The 18,233-nt window shown below is 39.1% G+C and overlaps 1 protein-coding gene across 4 annotated transcripts in view; it reads left to right on the top strand.

Moving 5' to 3' along the window:
* The window catches only part of LOC115207645 (FYVE, RhoGEF and PH domain-containing protein 5), a 50,859-nt gene that overhangs the window by 14,216 nt on the left and 18,410 nt on the right, over nucleotides 1-18,233 (top strand). For all 4 annotated transcript variants that reach the window (XM_029774944.1, XM_029774941.1, XM_029774942.1 and 1 more), the window contains exons 3-5: nucleotides 7,670-7,787; nucleotides 8,658-8,716; nucleotides 10,504-10,534. In XM_029774944.1, the coding sequence (XP_029630804.1) occupies nucleotides 7,670-7,787; nucleotides 8,658-8,716; nucleotides 10,504-10,534 (208 nt within the window). The remainder of the gene's footprint in view (nucleotides 1-7,669; nucleotides 7,788-8,657; nucleotides 8,717-10,503; nucleotides 10,535-18,233) is intronic.

Below are 18,233 nucleotides of genomic sequence, written 5' to 3'. Positions count from 1 at the left end.
CCTTCCTTGGACACTGTGCTTCTGGCCCTTCCTGACACTGTGCTAACTAACCTCCAAACGAGCTTCAATGCAACAAAGCCTCGTTCACTCACGCCGCCAAACTTACCCTAGTAAAACTGATTATCCTACCGATCCTCGACTTCGGCGATGTCATCTACAAAATAGCTTCCAATACTCTACTCAGCAAACTGGATGCAGTCTATCACAGTGCCATCCGTTTTGTTACCAAATCACCTTATACCACCCACCACTGCGACCACCACTGCGACCTGTATGCTCTAGTCTGCTGGCCCTCGCTACATATTCGTCGCCAGACCCACTGGCTCCAGGTCATCTATAAGTCTATGCTTGGTAAAGCTCCACCTTATCTCAGTTCACTGGTCACGATAACAACACTCATCCGTAGCACACGTTCCAGCAGGTATATCTCACTGATCATCCCCAAAGCCAATACCTCATTTGGCCGCCTTTCATTCCAGTTCTCTGCTGCCAGTGACTGGAACGAATTGCAAAAATCGTTGAAGTTGGAGACTTTTATTTCCCTCACCAACTTTAAACATCAGCTATCTGAGCAGCTAACCGATCGCTGCAGCTGTACATAGCCCTTCTGTACATTGCCCACCCAATCTACCTACCTCATCCCCTTACTGTTTTTATTTTATTTACTTTTCTGCTCTTTTTGCACACCAGTATCTCTACATGCACATCTTCATATGCTAATTTATCACTCCAGTGTTAATCTGCTAAATTGTAATTATTTGCTCCTATGGCCTATTTATTGCCTACCTCCTCATGCCTTTTGCACACACTGTATATAGACTTTCTTTTTTCTACTGTATCATTGACTTGTTTATTGTGTTATTGGCTTGTTTGTTTACTCCATGTGTAACTCTGTATTGTTGTCTGTGTCACACTGCTTTGCTTTATCTTGGCCAGGTCGCAGTTGTAAATGAGAACTTGTTCTCAACTTGCCTACCTGGTTAAATAAAGGTGAAATAAATAAAATAAAATAAATAAATAAGCACTTCTACAGTGGGCAAATATGAATGGAAGATTTCATTCAAATCAAAAGGGGTGCTGTCAAAAAAAGTGATTCAAATCAAATGGATTTACCTCAGGGCAAGGGGGCATTTGCCACACCACTTTTTAATCGTGTGTAGCAGTGCCACACCACTTTTAAATCGTGTGTAGCAGTGCCACACCACTTGGTTTTTAGACCGATTTGACACATGATTTGACACCTCGCGCACAATTTCTCTGTCCTTCACATGAGACTTCTGGCTGCAGGCTCTTAAGGTGTCTTGACCATTCAGATTCACGTAAATTGCAGGTCGTGTGGGTCGGGCACAAAGCTCAAGGCGTTATCTCCACTTTCCTTTGGTATTTATTTAGCAAGCGTGATAACACATCACTCCCGACAGACACAAGCAAAAACTCTTCCATAAATGTAGCAGCCTATACACCTAAGCATTAGTCAATAGTTGACATAGACTGTGACTTAATGTTTTATTAGACCTACAGTTGCAGGGATACAAACCTACATAAAGCATGCTTAGCCCTGTGAGTTGTATTGTCCAATCATGTTTCTTTCTCTGTGTCTGTATATAGGAAACCCCCTAGTCCTTTAAAATATAATTTATATGAACAAGTACAAGTTTGCTACAGTTTGACAGGGTTTTCATTCTCCCCAAGGCCAGGAGTTTGTCCAGGAGTTTTTTTTAAACTATTTGACCTGATTAGAAAAACTCTGGTCCCATCATAGCCCATATTAAAAAGTTTTACAACAGATAGTTGTCGTCATACTGTATAAGGTCCAGAGTTTTACCTGGTTAGGTTACCAGATCAGCAAAAACTACCGGCCCCAGAATTGTTTCTGTTGTCACACCACTCTGGGACCTGTGGTGCCACCATTGATTTACCCTAATGTAAAGAGCAAGTGGGACCCAGTCTTGACAATTTAAACAGGGTGCTCACAGTATGACATGACACAGGCCCCACTCAAAAGACAAATAGCCTCTCAGACTCTCTTCTGTTGTTTGTGTGGATGCTCTATCATGGCAGTCATGGTCAGGGGCCAGGATCTTAGCATGCCGCCTCATACAACACTGTCAGACAACTAGCAGAGAAACAGCCATAAGTCAAACATAATGATCAACATAAGCAGAACAAAACAATTTAAAACTGTTGTTGTGTTTTTAAATCCCCATCTGCGTTTACATTTCCCTTGTTGAGTCAACTAATGACCTTATTTCAACTTTTCCTGTTTTCTTTAATAGCACAATTACAAGGACAGAATAGCACCTGACCTGTGCATGCACAGAATACATATTTAAATGCTCAATGTTTAGCCAAATTGAATTACATATTACAGTTGAAGTCGGAAGTTTACATACACCTTAGCCAAACACATTTAAACTCAGTTTTTCACAATTCCTGACATTTAATCATAGTAAAAATTCCCTGTCTTAGGTCAGTTAGGATCACCACTTTATTTTAAGAACGTGAAATGTCAGAATAATAGTAGAGAGAATGATTTATTTCAGCTTTATTTCTTTCATCACATTCCCAGTGGGTCAGAAGTTTACATACACTCAATTAGTATTTGGTAGCATTGCCTTTAAATTGTTTAACTTGGGTCATAATTCGGGTAGCGTTCCACAAGCTTCCCACAATAAGTTGGGTGAATTTTGGCCCATTCCTCTTGACAGAGCTGGTGTAACTGAGTCAGGTTTATAGGCTTCCTTGCTCGCACATGCTTTTTCAGTTCTGCCCACAAATCTTCTGTGGGATTAAGGTCAGGGCTTTGTGATGGCCACTCCAATGCCTTGACTTTGTTGTCCTTAAAACCTTTTAGGGCTAGGCACCTTTTTTCTAAATACCTGCCTGACTGACGTGCCCAAAGTAAACTGCCTGTTGCTCAGGCCCTGTAGCCAGGATATGCATATAATTGGTACCATTGGAAAGAAAACACTTTGACGTTTGTAGAAATGTTAAAATAATGTAGGAGAGATTATAACACAATAAATATGGTAGGAGAAAATCCAAAGAAAAACCAACCGGAAATGATTTTTTTTGAGAGACCATGCTCTTACAATGGAAAGTATAGGGGCATACTTAATTCTAGCTCCCAGGATGCAAAGAAGGACAAATCAGAGGAAGATTTTCAAAAAGTAAGTGAATATTGAATCGCTATTTGTAAATTTATGAAACCTATGCCGGTGGAAAAATATTTGATATGGGTCGCCGTCCTCAAACAATCGCATGGCATGCTTTCGCTGTAATGGCTACTGTAAATTGGACAGTGCAGTTAGATTAACAATAATTTAAGCTTTCAACCGATATAAGACACTTGTATGTACCTAAATGTTTAATATCCATAATTTTTATGATTATTTATTTGAACTGTGCGCCCTCCTGTTTCACCGGAAGTTGTCCCACTAGCAGGACGGCCATTTTGCCACAACTTTGGAAGCATGCCTGCGGTCATTGTCCATTTGGAAGACCCATTTGCGACCAAGCTTTAACTTCCTGACTGATGTCTTGAGATGTTTCTTCAATATATGCACATCATTTTCCTCCCTCATGATGCCATCTATTTTGTGAAGTGCACCAGTCCCTCCTGCAGCAAAGCACCCCCACAACATGATGCTGCCACCCCCGTGCTTCACGGTTGGGATGGTGTTTTTCGACTTGCAAGCATCCCCCTTTTTCCTCCAAATATAACGATGGTCATTATGGCCAAACAGTTCTATTTTTGTTTCATCAGACCAGAGGACATTTCTCCAAAAAGTACAATCTTTGTCCCCATGTGCAGTTGCAACCCGTAGTCTGACTTTTTTATAGCGGTTTTTGAGCAGTGGCTTCTTCCTTGCTGAGCGGCCTTTCAGGTTATGTTGATATAGGACTCGTTTTACTGTGGATATAGATACTTTTGTACCTGTTTCCTCCAGCATCTTCACAAGGTCCTTTGCTGTTGTTCTGGGATTGATTTGCACTATTCGCACTAAAGTACGTTCATCTCTAGGAGACAGAATGAGTCTCCTTCCTGAGCGGAATGACGACTGTGTGGTCCAATGTTGTTTATACTTGCATACTATTGTTTGTACACATGAACGTGGTACCTTCAGGCATTTGGAAATTGCTCCCAAGGATGAACCAGACTTGTGGAGGTCCACATTTTTTTTTCATAATGTTCTGAGGTCTTTTCTTTTGACGTTCCTATGATGTCAAGCAAAGAGGCACTGAGTTTGAAGGTAGGCCTTGAAATACATCCACAGGTACACCTCCAATTGACTCAAATTATGTCAATCAGCCTATCAGAAGCTTCTAAAGTCATGACATCATTTTCTGGAATTTTCCAAGCTGTTTAAAGGCACAGTCAACTTAGTGTATGTAAACTTCTGACCCACTGGAATTGTGATACAGTCAATTATAAGTTAAATAATCTGTCTGTAAACAATTGTTTTAAAAATGACTTGTATCATGCACAAAGTAGATGTCCTAAATGACTTGCCAAAACTATAGTTTGTTAATAAGAAATTTGTGGAGTGATTGAAAAACGTGTTTTAATAACTCCAACCTAAGTGTATGTAAAACTTCCGACTTCAACTGTATATACCCCATCAAATCCTTGGAAAATGGGGACATGTACGCAGGTCTTTTAATGGAAAATCTGACTTTGTCACAGTCGATTCAACTCCCAGGTATTAAGGAAGACACTGGTTGCAAAGTCAAAGATGTTGCCGGCATAATTATATTGCTGTGTAATGAGCATTTTAAAGTCTTTAAAGTATTGTTCGTATTGCCAGTTTTCCTGATGGCAAAGTTATATACAGTGTAATGAGGACATGTATTGCATATGGAACCAGTGAAACATAGAATTTTAAATGTGGAATAGATATCTGAAAATAAACCATTGGGCTTCCTATGAAAGCAGTGGTTGAGCAGGAGTTAACTCTTGAAATTACCCTTAGTTGGCAGTAAAAGGCAAATATTTCAATCTAACTGTTCTGTAATGGTTTATGTATATTGTCATTAATGTAGCTCTATAGTACTTCATTGCTTTATGAGTACAATTATGTCCTGAGTGCCTAGACTCTGGGAGAGAGAGTACAGTACTATTCAAAGAGTGACATATTATTGGAGAATCTGAGGATTGTGATGAACTCTGGTGTTGGTAAAATAGGGCCTTGACTTGAACAGTCGTATATGGGAAGAAGTGCTGCTGGAGGCAGGCAGGTTCCTGTGCAGAAGTTGTGATATTACTTACAGTAGAAGATGGTGATACACAGATCCAATTGGCAATATTTACAAATAATAAAAAATATACATTTACAAACTTCTCAAAAATATTTAAATGCAAAACAAAATACCTTGGAGCAGACAAACCTGTCTACTTCCTTGAGACTCAGGTTGGGTATACCAGGCTCACGTCAGCCTCCCTTCACATTTACCGCACATACTCTGTCGATGAAGATCAAAACAGGCGCTTATAATCACAAGCCCCTTCCTGGGAGAAACCACTGTCAAAATTACAATTAATCGCTTAACTGGTAATCAATGTAAAAGGCATGTTCCAAGTATACGAAACGTTAAGTGGCAGGTAGCCTAGTGGTTAGAGCGTTGGGTCAGTAACTGAACGGTTGCTAGATCGAATCCCTTAGATGACAAGGTAAAAATCTGTCGTTCTGCCCCTGAACCTGGCAGTTAACCCATTGCTCCTAGGCCGTCATTGTAAATAAGAATTTGTTCTTAACTGACTTGCCAAATTAAATAAAAAGAACACCTGTTCTTTCCATGATATAGACTGACCAGGTGAAAGCTATGATCTCTTATTGATGTCACTTGTTAAATCCACTTCAACCAGTTAAATCAGTGTAGATGAAGGGGAAGAGACAGATAAAATAATGAATTTTAAGCCTTGAAACAATTGAGACATGGATTGTGTATGTGTGCCATTCACAGGGTGATTTTTGTGCCTTTGAACGGGGTATGGTAGTAGGTGCCAGGCGCACCGGTTTGTGTCAAGAACTACAATGCTGCTGGGTTTTCACACTCAACAGTTTCCTGTGTGTATCAAGAATGGTCCACCACCCAAAGGACATCCAGCCAACTTGACACAACTGTGGGAAGCATTGGAGTCAACATGGGCCAGCATCCCTGTGGAACGCTTTCGACACCTTGTAGAGTTCATGACCCGACGAATTGAGGCTGTTCTGAGGGCAAAAGGCGCGGGTGCAACTGAGTATTAGGGATGTGTTCCTCATTTTTGGTATTGTCAGTGTATAATAATAAGCAGACATGATCTTAATTAGAATCCGTTCACAAAGGAAACACCATTTTATTCACAATTCACAGTCGATGCATAATAGTGACATCCAGGTAGTTCACGTACTGTAGCCTAGAACGTTATACAGGAACAGGACATTAGAAACAGACGAGACTCTCCAAGAACTATCAGAAAAGAAAATACACTTGATAGATAGAGTCTTGCAAATGTTAATGTGTATGTAGTTTAACTTGGGAAAACAACATCTAACATGTTCAATGCAAAAACAAAACGCTCTCATTTGGCAGGAGAGCGCACTATGGAGAGATGTGCCTAGTGTGTCTTGGGCACAATATGCAACACTGTAGACACATGTCATATGGAATCAGGGAAACATATTTGAATTTTAAATGTTAAAATTGATCATGAAAATAAATAATTTGTGCTTCATAAAATAGAGGTTGTGCAGGAAATGACTCTTTAGTCCAGACACTGGGAGAGAGAGTAGGCCTACTATTCAAAGAGAGATTCTATTGTTGGAGAAGCTGAGGATGGTGATTTAACACTGGTATGACACAGTGCAACAACTGAAGCAGTGGTCACAAGAAAATGAATAAGGGACTCCCGCTATTTTAAATACAGTAACTATGAGCTCATAGGATTCAAAGGTTCATAGACCCTCCCCTCTGGTCTACTCACCATCCCTGTGACTTGGCCCCACAGGGGGATAGACGGAGGTCACAGATGAGTAATGTCTTCTAGAGGCCTCCTCCAGCCCAGTCAATAGCACCAGTGTGAGAGCCTACATTGTGGTGTGGCCCAAATGAAGGATGACTGTGTCTCGGTGAATATGAAGTCCGGCAGGGAACTCTTTTAACATTTGGTACTCAGAAGCTGAGAGGTTAGATATGCAGTACAGGCCTGTAATAGCCTCTGTCTTTATGGGGTGATCTGTTATAGTCATCAATATAACATGCTCGTTATACCCTCTACCGCAATGTATGTGTGTGTGTTTCCTTGTAAATCTTGGTACAGGACAATATGTGTGCGCCTATATATTTTCATGTCAAACTGTGTGTGTGTGTGTGCATGTGTACGCGCATGTGTGTGTGTCCCTCTGGTCTGTCTCTCTGTGATGAACCTGTTCACAGCAGGATCCCAAAGCAGACACTTCTTCTCATGCTATTAATGCCCCTGCAATCTGGCTCCCGTCATCCATAGTACTACTGTAGGACACACACACACACTCAAACGCAAACTCACAAATCTGAGAGGATATTACATGCAAGGTCAGGAGGAGCGGTGCATTGAAAAATGAAGAGCACATTTGACTGTCTTCTTTGCACTCTTGCAGCCTCTATAGTAAAACTTTATGTCCCTCTTCTCTCCCTGATGTTGCAGTGCCTACACCGAGCCTTTCCCAGTGCACCATACTCCAGCAGGGCTCTCAGCTGAGGAGGACCATGGACGTACCTCAGAGGAGGAGGAGGGAGGAGTGGAGCATGGCTACGACAGACAGGTGAGACATCTAGCAGGAAAGACAATAGACTATGTAATTTTATGAACATGTATTAAGTCACAGGTTTCACAGATCTTCAAAGATTTGGGAATAAAACGGTTATGAGCAAATTTTTCTAAGATGGATGACCTTTACTTGTATTATCCACAAAATAATATTTAACTTGGCTACCATATTCAATGATGTGTATCACTTTCTGTACAAACTCCAGGTTCCTCCTTCTTTCTATTCAATCAGCCATTTTATAGCAGCCCAGAGATAGACCCCACCCCATCCCTCTGCCACAATAATATCAGCCTGGCTCTGGCCACGTGACTCACACTTCCTTGTTTTATTTTTCATCAAAAGGAGAGAAATAGTTGAGCCAGTCCCAGGAACAGTTCTCTGGATGAAAGTGGGTTTTGGTCACATTCTAAGGAAGTGAGGATCGACATACTAGTACGGTTATATTTGTACGCGGTTCTGGTTTAGTAAAAAACTAGAAGAGTAAGACTAATGGCCATAATTCCCTAACGTGTGTTCATGTTTATTTTAGGTCCTTGAGGTTTAGAGGCTAGTGATTACCCTCTAAATCAATGGGGAGCATTGTTGTCGCCACGGACACAGCCAGTCAGCCTCTCATACATAATGCATCTGAATTTAAACGTGTGTATTTGAAAAGGCTTTCTCGTCTATGCTCCACACTAATGAAATAATCAGTCTTATTTTGACAGCAGAAAATCTGAAACAATCTGAATTTGCTTTTCCTCCATCTCCTGTTCCCCACGTAGCTGTTGCTATTTCTGTTTCACAGGAATAAGTGCACAGAGATAGACTTTCAACATCAGCTCTGTTCATTGATCTCATGCTACTTTCCCTTTTGTCACGCAGATTGATGGGCGATCCAGAGCCTTCTACATCGCCAAAGAGCTGGTGGATTCTGAGAGACTGTGAGTATCTCTTTTAATGGATTCAAAATCCATCCCTGCTTTAGTCAGGCCATTCACCCCCGCTCTTGTTCTCTCTTTCTCTCCTCTCTTCCCTCTCTGTCCTCTTCATCACTGTTTTCACAAATTCATTGAGCAGCATCCACAGTAACCCAAACTGACAGACAATTATGTTTAAACCATAAAGCATGAGAACCCGAGGATTATTGTGTGATAACTCCCGACTAAGGACTGTTCTTAGGCCCGAAGCGAAGCCGAGAGCCGGGTAACGGCCCTTAGGAGGGCCTTATTTATTTTATAAAATGGTTGCCAACATATAGTAAATGTGTTTTATTTCTTCCTTCCAACAGACGATATAGTCCAGGCAAAAGCCAATTGTTAATTCTGAAGTTGCTAACCAAACAGGCTGGTCGTTTATTCTATTATCATGTTTGACCATCTTGGCACTCCCCCACCATTGTAAAATATATTTAGGAAACTATAGAAATGCATTTATTAATGTTTTTGCCACATGTATTATATTACAGACACCTTAATGCATACTTTTAAATTGTATTATGTGAGCTAAACATACAAATATTTGTTTTTACTTCAAATGTAATTTTTTGAAAATTCTAGTGTTACTGTCCCCACTACAACAACAAAATACTTAAACACATGTCATTTTGTCCTTTAAAGATGAATTGAAATACTGTAGAAATACATGAATTCCTATGGAGGACTGCTCCTACTGGGTAGTGCCAATATGGCTGACTGGGGGCTTCAAAGCCTCTCACTTGCCAGTATATAGCATCAGGAATCCAGGGTTTATATACATCATTGGTTTTGACCCAGTCTTTCATTCTATTCACTCCACTTTGTTATGCTAAACAAGTCATTGGCATGTAGCGAGCTACCAGAGGGTCAATGATGACGAGAGACAAGAAATTCAATCAATAATGATTTAATACATATAAATAGGAAACAAGAACTTCAGAAAATAATGATTTAAGAAATATAAATAGGCAACAAGAACTTCAGAAAATAATGATTTAATAAATAATTTATAAATAGGCAACAACCAGTTGATTGTCGAGTCAATTCTACTGTATTATTGATTGTATGTTTGTTTATTCCATGTGTAACTCTGTGTTGTTGTATGTGTCGAACTCCTTTGCTTTATCTTGGCCAGGTCGCAGTTGCAAATGAGAACTTGTTCTCAACTAGCCTACAGTGGAGAGTGCAAAAATCTATATAATAATACTTCATGTTGCACAGGTCGGATGGGCACACAGCAAGGCTTATATAACTCCCGCTGTACCAAACCAATTCATGTCTAGATGTTTTTAAGTTTATATTAAGTTTATGCATGCCTGGTTGGGCAGCGGGACAGTGGATGCGCATTGATACTTGAAATTTAATGGTCATCTTTTTACTATACTGAACAAAAATATAAATACAACATGCAACAATTTCAAGATTTTACTGAGTTAAAGTTCATATAAGGAAATCAGGTGGATGGATTATCTTGGCAAAGGAGAAATGATCACTAAAAGGGATGTAAACAAATTTGTGCACAACATTTGAGAGACATTTCTGGGATCTTTTATTTCAGCTCATGAAACATGGAACCAACACTTTACATGTTGCGTTTATATTTTTGTTCGGTATATGTAAATCATGGAAAATACTTTGTACCTTGTTCTTTTATATCTTGTTATAAGCTCCTACTAGGTCTGAATGGATGTGTGAATGGGTTCCCATTCAAGCTGACAATACAATATCACTAACTCTCTCTTGTTGTTTTTCAGACATGTAAAGGCCCTCAAGCTCCTTCAAGAGGTAAGATAAACAAACTGATCAACATCACTGTCAGTGAACAGACTAGAATGAATTCTGGAAAAAGCCCTCTGAATACTACAATTAAAGGTCCCAAAAGCCATTGATAACATCACTTCCTGTGTGTCTGCTCCTTGGTTTGTGGTGGTTTTCTCCAGCCGTCAGCCTGCACTGTGCTCAGGTTTATCAGTGTTGTTCCAGCTAGGTTAACTTCCTCGCCTTGACAACTTGTGCTCGTCAGCCCAGGGGTAGTCAGCCAGAGGATGACGCAGAAACGTACGCACCAGGCTTTGTTTTGGATGTCCTTGCACAAGCGCTCAGGCACAACCAAATTCGTTGACACCAGGGTACCTGACAAAGGTCAGGAATAGGTCAACCTTTTATTCAGCTATGCCTATTGTAACTTCACCTCTTCAATAAAAATGTTGGTACAAGATGGCAAGGGTATTGGTTCTTTGTACAAGTTGCCCTGGGCAGGAAATGCAGCAGAAGGAGACATTTTGAATGAGGGCAGTGCAGTGAGGAGAATAAAGGGTTGAACTGTTGATTCCCAGAGGTCAGTGATGCATCAAACCCAGAAGTTGTCATTCCTCTCCATTATTCTGTTCTGCCTGTCAGAGTAAGTGTCCAGTCCAGATCCCATCAGGGTTGGCTGAAAGATGGACATATCCCAGTAAGGCACTGAAGCTCAACCTTCACATTTAGGATAGATTGAATGTGGTCCTCTGAATAATTAATTTGATCCCATTTTGTTCTCAGAAGAATGTTGTATGTAGAGCTGGTGTGTGGTTACTTGGATAGTTGGAACCTGACAGGTTGAATCCAGGGAACCTCATCATTCATACTGGATACCCTTGAGCAAAGGCACAACCTGAATTAGTTAGTTAGGTATAGACCCATGATTTATGATTTGTTCATTTGAAAGCTGTAGTCTATGCAATTTGATCCAATTAAACAAGCTGAGTGATACATATACAGTACTCTCCACTCTAATGATCGTACTCTATATCATTATTATACTTGGTTTGTTATTTAGATACTATAGTGTAGACATAACGATATTTATGGGATTTTTTTGTTTCTTTGTTATGAGTCTTTCATGTAAAGATCATGAGCATTTTCTTTATGTTTTTTCATTTATTCTTATTCCTGCACACTTCCCATGTTTTTGAATACTGAACGCAGGTAGTTTAACCTTGGGTTTTTACCTTCACAATAATGTTATTATTTCAGCTACTTGTCCCTCATACCCAGAGCCACCTCTTCCTATAGGCAGACTACACACTGCGTGTGGGGTCCTGTGGCAGCTAGGGGGCCCCTGACCAAATAAACTCAACTTACTGTTGAGTTAGAAAAGCAGAATACACAAAGTGTGATTTTGAAATTTGGTAGTGTATTGGCAGGTCTCCTCTTTTTATGTCAGTCACTGACAGTCGCTCAATTATCTAATATCAGATGAACATTTTTTGATTGCTAAATAAGGTAGTCTAGCCAGCTTCTAAACCTTGTAGGCCTAATTATCACCAAATTACCCACTAAGCACACATGGCATTTGCCCGGGGGCCCTGACCTCCACAGGGCTGCCATTGATTTTGTTAGTCACTCTCACATAGATATCATTGTACCCGGCTCTACAAGGGGGCAAAAGGGGGCTTAGTCCCCTCGGTTGAAATGTGTGCCCACTCCGTTTTAATGTTCCAATATAAAAATAGAAAATGTATTACTCAGCTTGTTTAATTGGTATTTTACTGCAGCTCTTTAATTACTTGTTACTTATATTTCTTATCCATATTTTTTTTAACTCCATTGTTGGTTAGGGGCTTGTGAGTAAGCATATCACTGTACGTTGTTTTTTTTGTTTTTTAATGTCTGAGTGACAGGTTGGCAAAGATCTGTATCTGGGCTGTATCAGCACAATGGACAGAATTCTCCGTGATGTGGGTAGGGGGGCTATGGAATGCCACTGGGGTGCAGGGTTTCCGTTAGATGCTAATTGCCGGCTTTTGGCCGATAAAATAAATGAAATGCCGATAAATAAAATTGTTGCCGGCCAAATTGTCGGGGGATGCCCTGCTGTTGAGGAGAGACAGAAAGTGAGAGAGGAGCCTTGGCCTAGGCTACTGTTGATTGCTAAGATGGAGGCCTTTTTCATTTAAGTAAAAAGAAAGTTAGAGAGTATGCCATTAGGGCCCCACAATGGAGGTGTCATAATACCCCAAAAACCTAGTGGTCAAACAGGGAAATGGTACCAATCATTTTTCCCATGGGGAATTTTAGAAACACTTAAAATGAGGGCTGTGTTTTTTGTAGGCTTACCCTGCGTGACGTTTTAATAACCATTTAAATCTCTCGGACAAGGTGACTTTTATCAAAATATTCGGCTCTATTTACTCTCATATTTTGAAATGATAATGAGCATCAAAGTAGACGTCATGCAAGACTACAAATCCCTGCAATCTCCTGTACGTCATGTCTAGCAAACATCTTTGCTAACAGGTATTGTGTACATTTAAAACTTGCACAAGACAGTTCAAAGAATTGTCAATTCTTTGAACTGTCTTGTGCAAGTTTTAAATGTACACAATACCTGTTATGTTTAATATATATATATTTTTAATGTGTTTTCCTTCTTTTTATTTTCCCTTAACCCTGCCACCCCTCCCCTAATTGGAGTAAACTAATTAAATATATTTTCCTTCTTTATTATTTTCTCCAAACAGAGATCCTTACCTTTGCCTCAATTTGGCAGTCTCGTCCATATTATCATGGCATTTGTAGTTCTTTATGATAGCCAAATTAGCAGCAAATTATCTTTTCATTTTTGGGGGTTATAAATACAGGCGAATATATTGATAAAAGTCACCTTGTCCTAGAGAGATTTACACGGTTATCAAAACGTCACACCAGGGTAAGCCTACACGAAACACAGCCCTTATTTTAAGTGTTTTTAAAAATGCCTATGGGAAAAATGAATGGTGGAAAAACGATTGGAACCATTTCCTTGTTTGACCGCTATGTTTTATGGGTATTATGACCCATATTGTGGTACTCTATAGTGAAAACCCTACAAGGCAGGTCTCCAGACTGTGACCATTTAGTCACATTTTGTGACCCTTTGACACCTGGCTGTGGAAGTAAAAAAAATGTATTGGTTGCATCAGTGCAGGCTGCACATTCATTCACTAAAAACTTCTGATTTTTTAACGAGGTTATAACTATGATGCTACTGGGAAAGAAAAGTGTTCTGACTGTATTACATAATGAAATCTAATTGCTTGGCAAACACAGGTATCCTGTTGTCACAGATGCAGATAGGGTGTTCTCAGCTGTCTGTAGGTATGCTTTTTATTTCTCAACTCTCAATTATGAGCTCAATAGCAACTATTTTACAAAAATATTTGATATGGCACTGATAGACAGAGCGCACAAAATGCGCATTGGCCATTGCGAGTGCATAGGCCTCATTGGACGGTAGGCTACAACAGCAATGTTTTTTGGGACATTAAATGCACTGTTAGATTAATACATGGCCACTATGAGTGGGTATTATCTTAAGAGTTAGTGACCTAGCTAATGTGTTCTGAGTTTCCACTTGCTCAGGTGGGGAATTAGCCCAAAATACATTTGCCTATTATATAGTGGCAAATTCATCTCTATTGAAAAAAAACCCCCAGAACATTCTGGAGCCCTGTTTTAACAGTAAAATATAACAAAAATAGCTTAATTGTCTACCCAAAATGCATGACAATCTTTAACATATTTGAATCACAACATCACAAGATGATGAAATAACTTATTTCTTCAAAACCATCTCAGTAGTCTATTACACCTTTTTTTAAGTACTGTGAATGGCTTTATAATCTGATAGGCGTACTCATTGGTGCTACCAAATCATGTAAAGGCACCAGTGCCACCAGGGGAGTTAGTCTGGAGCTCTGCTACAAGAGGAATGTCCTCCGTATGGAAAATGTTTAATGTTGGCGTGGCCAAAGCAGGCTATTGTGCAACTCGCTATTCAGTAGAATGCAATTTTTGAACTTGTAATTTAATTTTTTTTGGTATTTATAATCATTGGTTATATCATTATTATTATTATTGTATATCATTGTTATTATTGTAGGCCTATTTATTCTTTAAATAGTTTTTGTATGCTAAATTAAGTTTGTTCTCTCCTATTTATGACCTAAATTGTGTGCTCTGTATTTAGTTTAAGATAGTTTATTAGTAGGCCTGTTGTAAAATAAATATCTTTAGCATATTGCTGTCATTTGTTGGGTACGTTAGGCACTAGCTTTTCTTGGTAATTGATGCAATATAGCATGTTCAAAACTTTTGTGAAGGTTCAATCCATTTCGCAAGTGTTTTGTTTCATTCTGTTGGGCCATTTTCTTTGGTCAAATTAAGTTCAAACTGTAACGTTGTGTTTGCTGCAATATAATATCCTGCTTGTATTTTCCCTATAAACAATGGCTTGACTTACTTTTGATATTACCCTAATAAAGTTGGGAAACTTTTATGAAGGTTTGTTGTGGTGTGGCTATTAGCCGATTATACTGCAAGCCTATGGTTTGAAGGCAGGGCGCACAGGTGCTCCAACTGATTCCAACGGTTTAACTTGAGGTGTGGAAGAATGTTTTTAGCCTATCAGTTTCTCCTATAATCTAAAAATATAATGCTTATCTTTATAAAAAATATTCTAATAGAAAATTAACGAATTAGCCTCCTCCTCCTTTTTTAAATGTTAATACAGTGGACGCCTAATCCAATAGGCCTTGTAAGCAATGCCCTGATGCATTTAGTGCTCAAATCTCCGACAGCTGAAACGTGAGGTGAACAATTATTGTTTTAGGAAAGTAAAAACCAATGAAACAATAAGCTATAAAGTTTTGCATATGCTACACATCGAAACACAAGGAATAGTGTTTTTGTACAGTGCTTTCAGAAAGTTTTCATACCCCTTGACTTGTGTTACAGGCTGAATTCAAAATGTATTCAGTATAATTTGTTTCACCCATCTACACAAAATACCCCACAATGACAAAGTGAAAACATTTTGTGAGAAATGTTTGCACATTTATTGAAAATGAAATAAAGAAATATCTAATTTAAGTAAGTATCCACACCCCTGAGTCAATAGATGTTAGAATTACCTTTGGCAGCGATTACAGCTGTCAGTCTTTCTGGGTAAGTCTCTAAGAGCTTTGCACACCTGGATTGTACAATATTTGCACATTAATGTTTTGAAAATTCTTCAAGCTCTGTCAAGTTGGTTGTTGATCATTGCTAGACAGCCATTTTCAAGTCTTGCCATAGATTTTCAATCCAATTTAAGTCACAACTGTAACTAGGCCACATAAAGTTAATTTCTTAGTTCACTTTAGTTCCTTATTGCAAACAGGTTGCATGTTTTGGATAATTTTTTATTCAGTAGAGGCTTCCTTTGTTTCGTGTCATTTATGTTAATATTGTGGAGTAACTACAATGTTGTTGATCCATCCTCAGTTTTCTGCTATCACAGCCATTAAACTCTGTAACTGTTTTCAAGTCACCATTGGCCTCACGGTAAAATCCGTGAGCGGTTTCCTTCCTCTCCGGTAACTGAGTTAGAAAGGACACCTGTATCTTTGTAGTGACTGGGTGTATTGATACACCATACAAATTGTAATTCATAACTTTACTATGCTCAAAGGGATATTCAATGTCTGCGTAGATGCCCTTCTTTGCGAGGCATTGGAAAATATTCCTGGTCTTCGTGGTTGAATCTGTGTTTGAAATTCACTACTCAATTGAGGAACCTTACTGATAATTGTATGTGTGGGGTACAGAGATGAGGTAGTTATTCAAAAATCATGTTAAACACTATTATTGCACACAGAATCAGTCCATGCAACTTATTATATGACTTGTTAAGCACATTTTTACTCCTGAACTTAACAAAGGGGTTGAATACTTATTGACTGAAGATATTTCAGCTTTTCATTTTTATTCACTTTGTGTGTAGACCAGTGACACAAAAGCTCAAATAAATCCATTTTAAATTCAGGCCGTAGCACAACAAAATGTGGAAAAAGTCATGGGGTGTGAATACTTTCTGAAGACACTGTAATTAGTTACCGTGTAGGTGGCTCTTCTGAAGAGGTAAGAAACAATCTAGCATATTGTTTTTTTTATCAAAATCTTGCTTTAGTTTGTAGGGCGCTGTCCATGGTGCTGATAGAGCGCAGTAGAAATTTCTCGCCAACCTATCACTTCTTGGTCAAAAGCATTTAAAAGTTTATGTGTATTATGGTATAGTGTGATATAAACAGAATTCAATATAATTCCAATGAAAGAACCCAAATCACGCCCCTGGGTATAGCTGCATATCGGTACAGTGTGTTTCATCATAGAAATGGATACATTAGAATATTTTTTTCTTCGTAGCCTATTGGACTTTGTGGTTGTAAATGGAACTGTATGTATTGGAAATGTGTTCGAGTTTGATTCACAGAAGTGTATTGTGCATCACAACGTGTTGCTGAACTCATGAGCGGCATGATTTTTCATGTCTGAAGCGGGACTATTTATTTGTCAAGACACCTGAACATGACTACATCACTGTAAACTGTTTTGGTTATTTGGATCTCCATTCGCCTTTTATTTACTCCATTTGTTTACTGTTAATGTAACCTAACTAGCCTGAATATACATTGTGTCATGTCTTTATCGATCTGATATTTTGTTTACTAGGCTTACTACTTGGTATCGCTGTTTTGTTCTGTTCCATTCATTCGCATTCACAGTTGTGTCGGTATTCTAAGCCAAACTGCTATTCAGTATGTATGTATATCTAGGCTGCTACGTTCAGCATTTAGTTTACATTATTTTGGTAAGACTGCTGTCTGTACAGCTGTATTCACATAGGCTGTTTGTAATAGGTGAATTACCCTATTTATCTTGTAGCCTATATTCATTACCAAGACAGCCTTGCGTTACTGTGTAGGGCGCTGTCCATTTAAGCTGATACAACGCATTGGAGATTGGTGTGAAATCTGTAGTCTACCTGTTATTTCAAAATAACTCTATGATCTTAGAGTCTCTGTCAGGGTTGTTATAAGGAGCGGACCAAGATGCAGCGTTTTCATAGTTCCACATACTTATTGACCGTGAAACTAAATGCCATACATAAATAAACTTGAATTACAAACACAACAAACCGTGACGCAGAGAGGACAACACACTACTCAAAAGATAATCACCCACAAACAACAATGAGAAACACCCCTACTAAATATGACCTCCAATTAGAGGCAACGAGGACCAGCTGCCTCCAATTGAAGGTCAACCCAATAAACCCCAACCTAGAAATGGACAAACTAGAACTACAACATAGAAATAGAAAACATAGAACAAGCACAAAAACACCCCCTGTCACGCCCTGACCACTCTACCATAGAAAATAACAACTTATATTGGTCAGGACATGACAGTCTCAGCATTTTAACTTTATGTTTATAGTGGTATAGCGTGATACAAGCAGAATTCAATATAATTCCAATGCAAGAACTCCCAAAAATATTTCTCCCACACCAATTTCAACTGCCGCCTTATTCACTTTATCCTGGTGCCCGGTCTGGATATCATATGAGCATGGCATAAATCATGGCCAAATGTGTAAATTGCAGGAAATGTGCTTTAAAATTTCAATGTTTTCTCTCTGCCT

This window comes from Salmo trutta, chromosome 14 (assembly GCF_901001165.1).
Source record: "Salmo trutta chromosome 14, fSalTru1.1, whole genome shotgun sequence".
Classification (NCBI taxonomy): domain Eukaryota; kingdom Metazoa; phylum Chordata; class Actinopteri; order Salmoniformes; family Salmonidae; genus Salmo; species Salmo trutta.
Note: the sequence above shows the minus strand (reverse complement) of the source record. Positions and strands in the feature narration are given on the sequence as shown.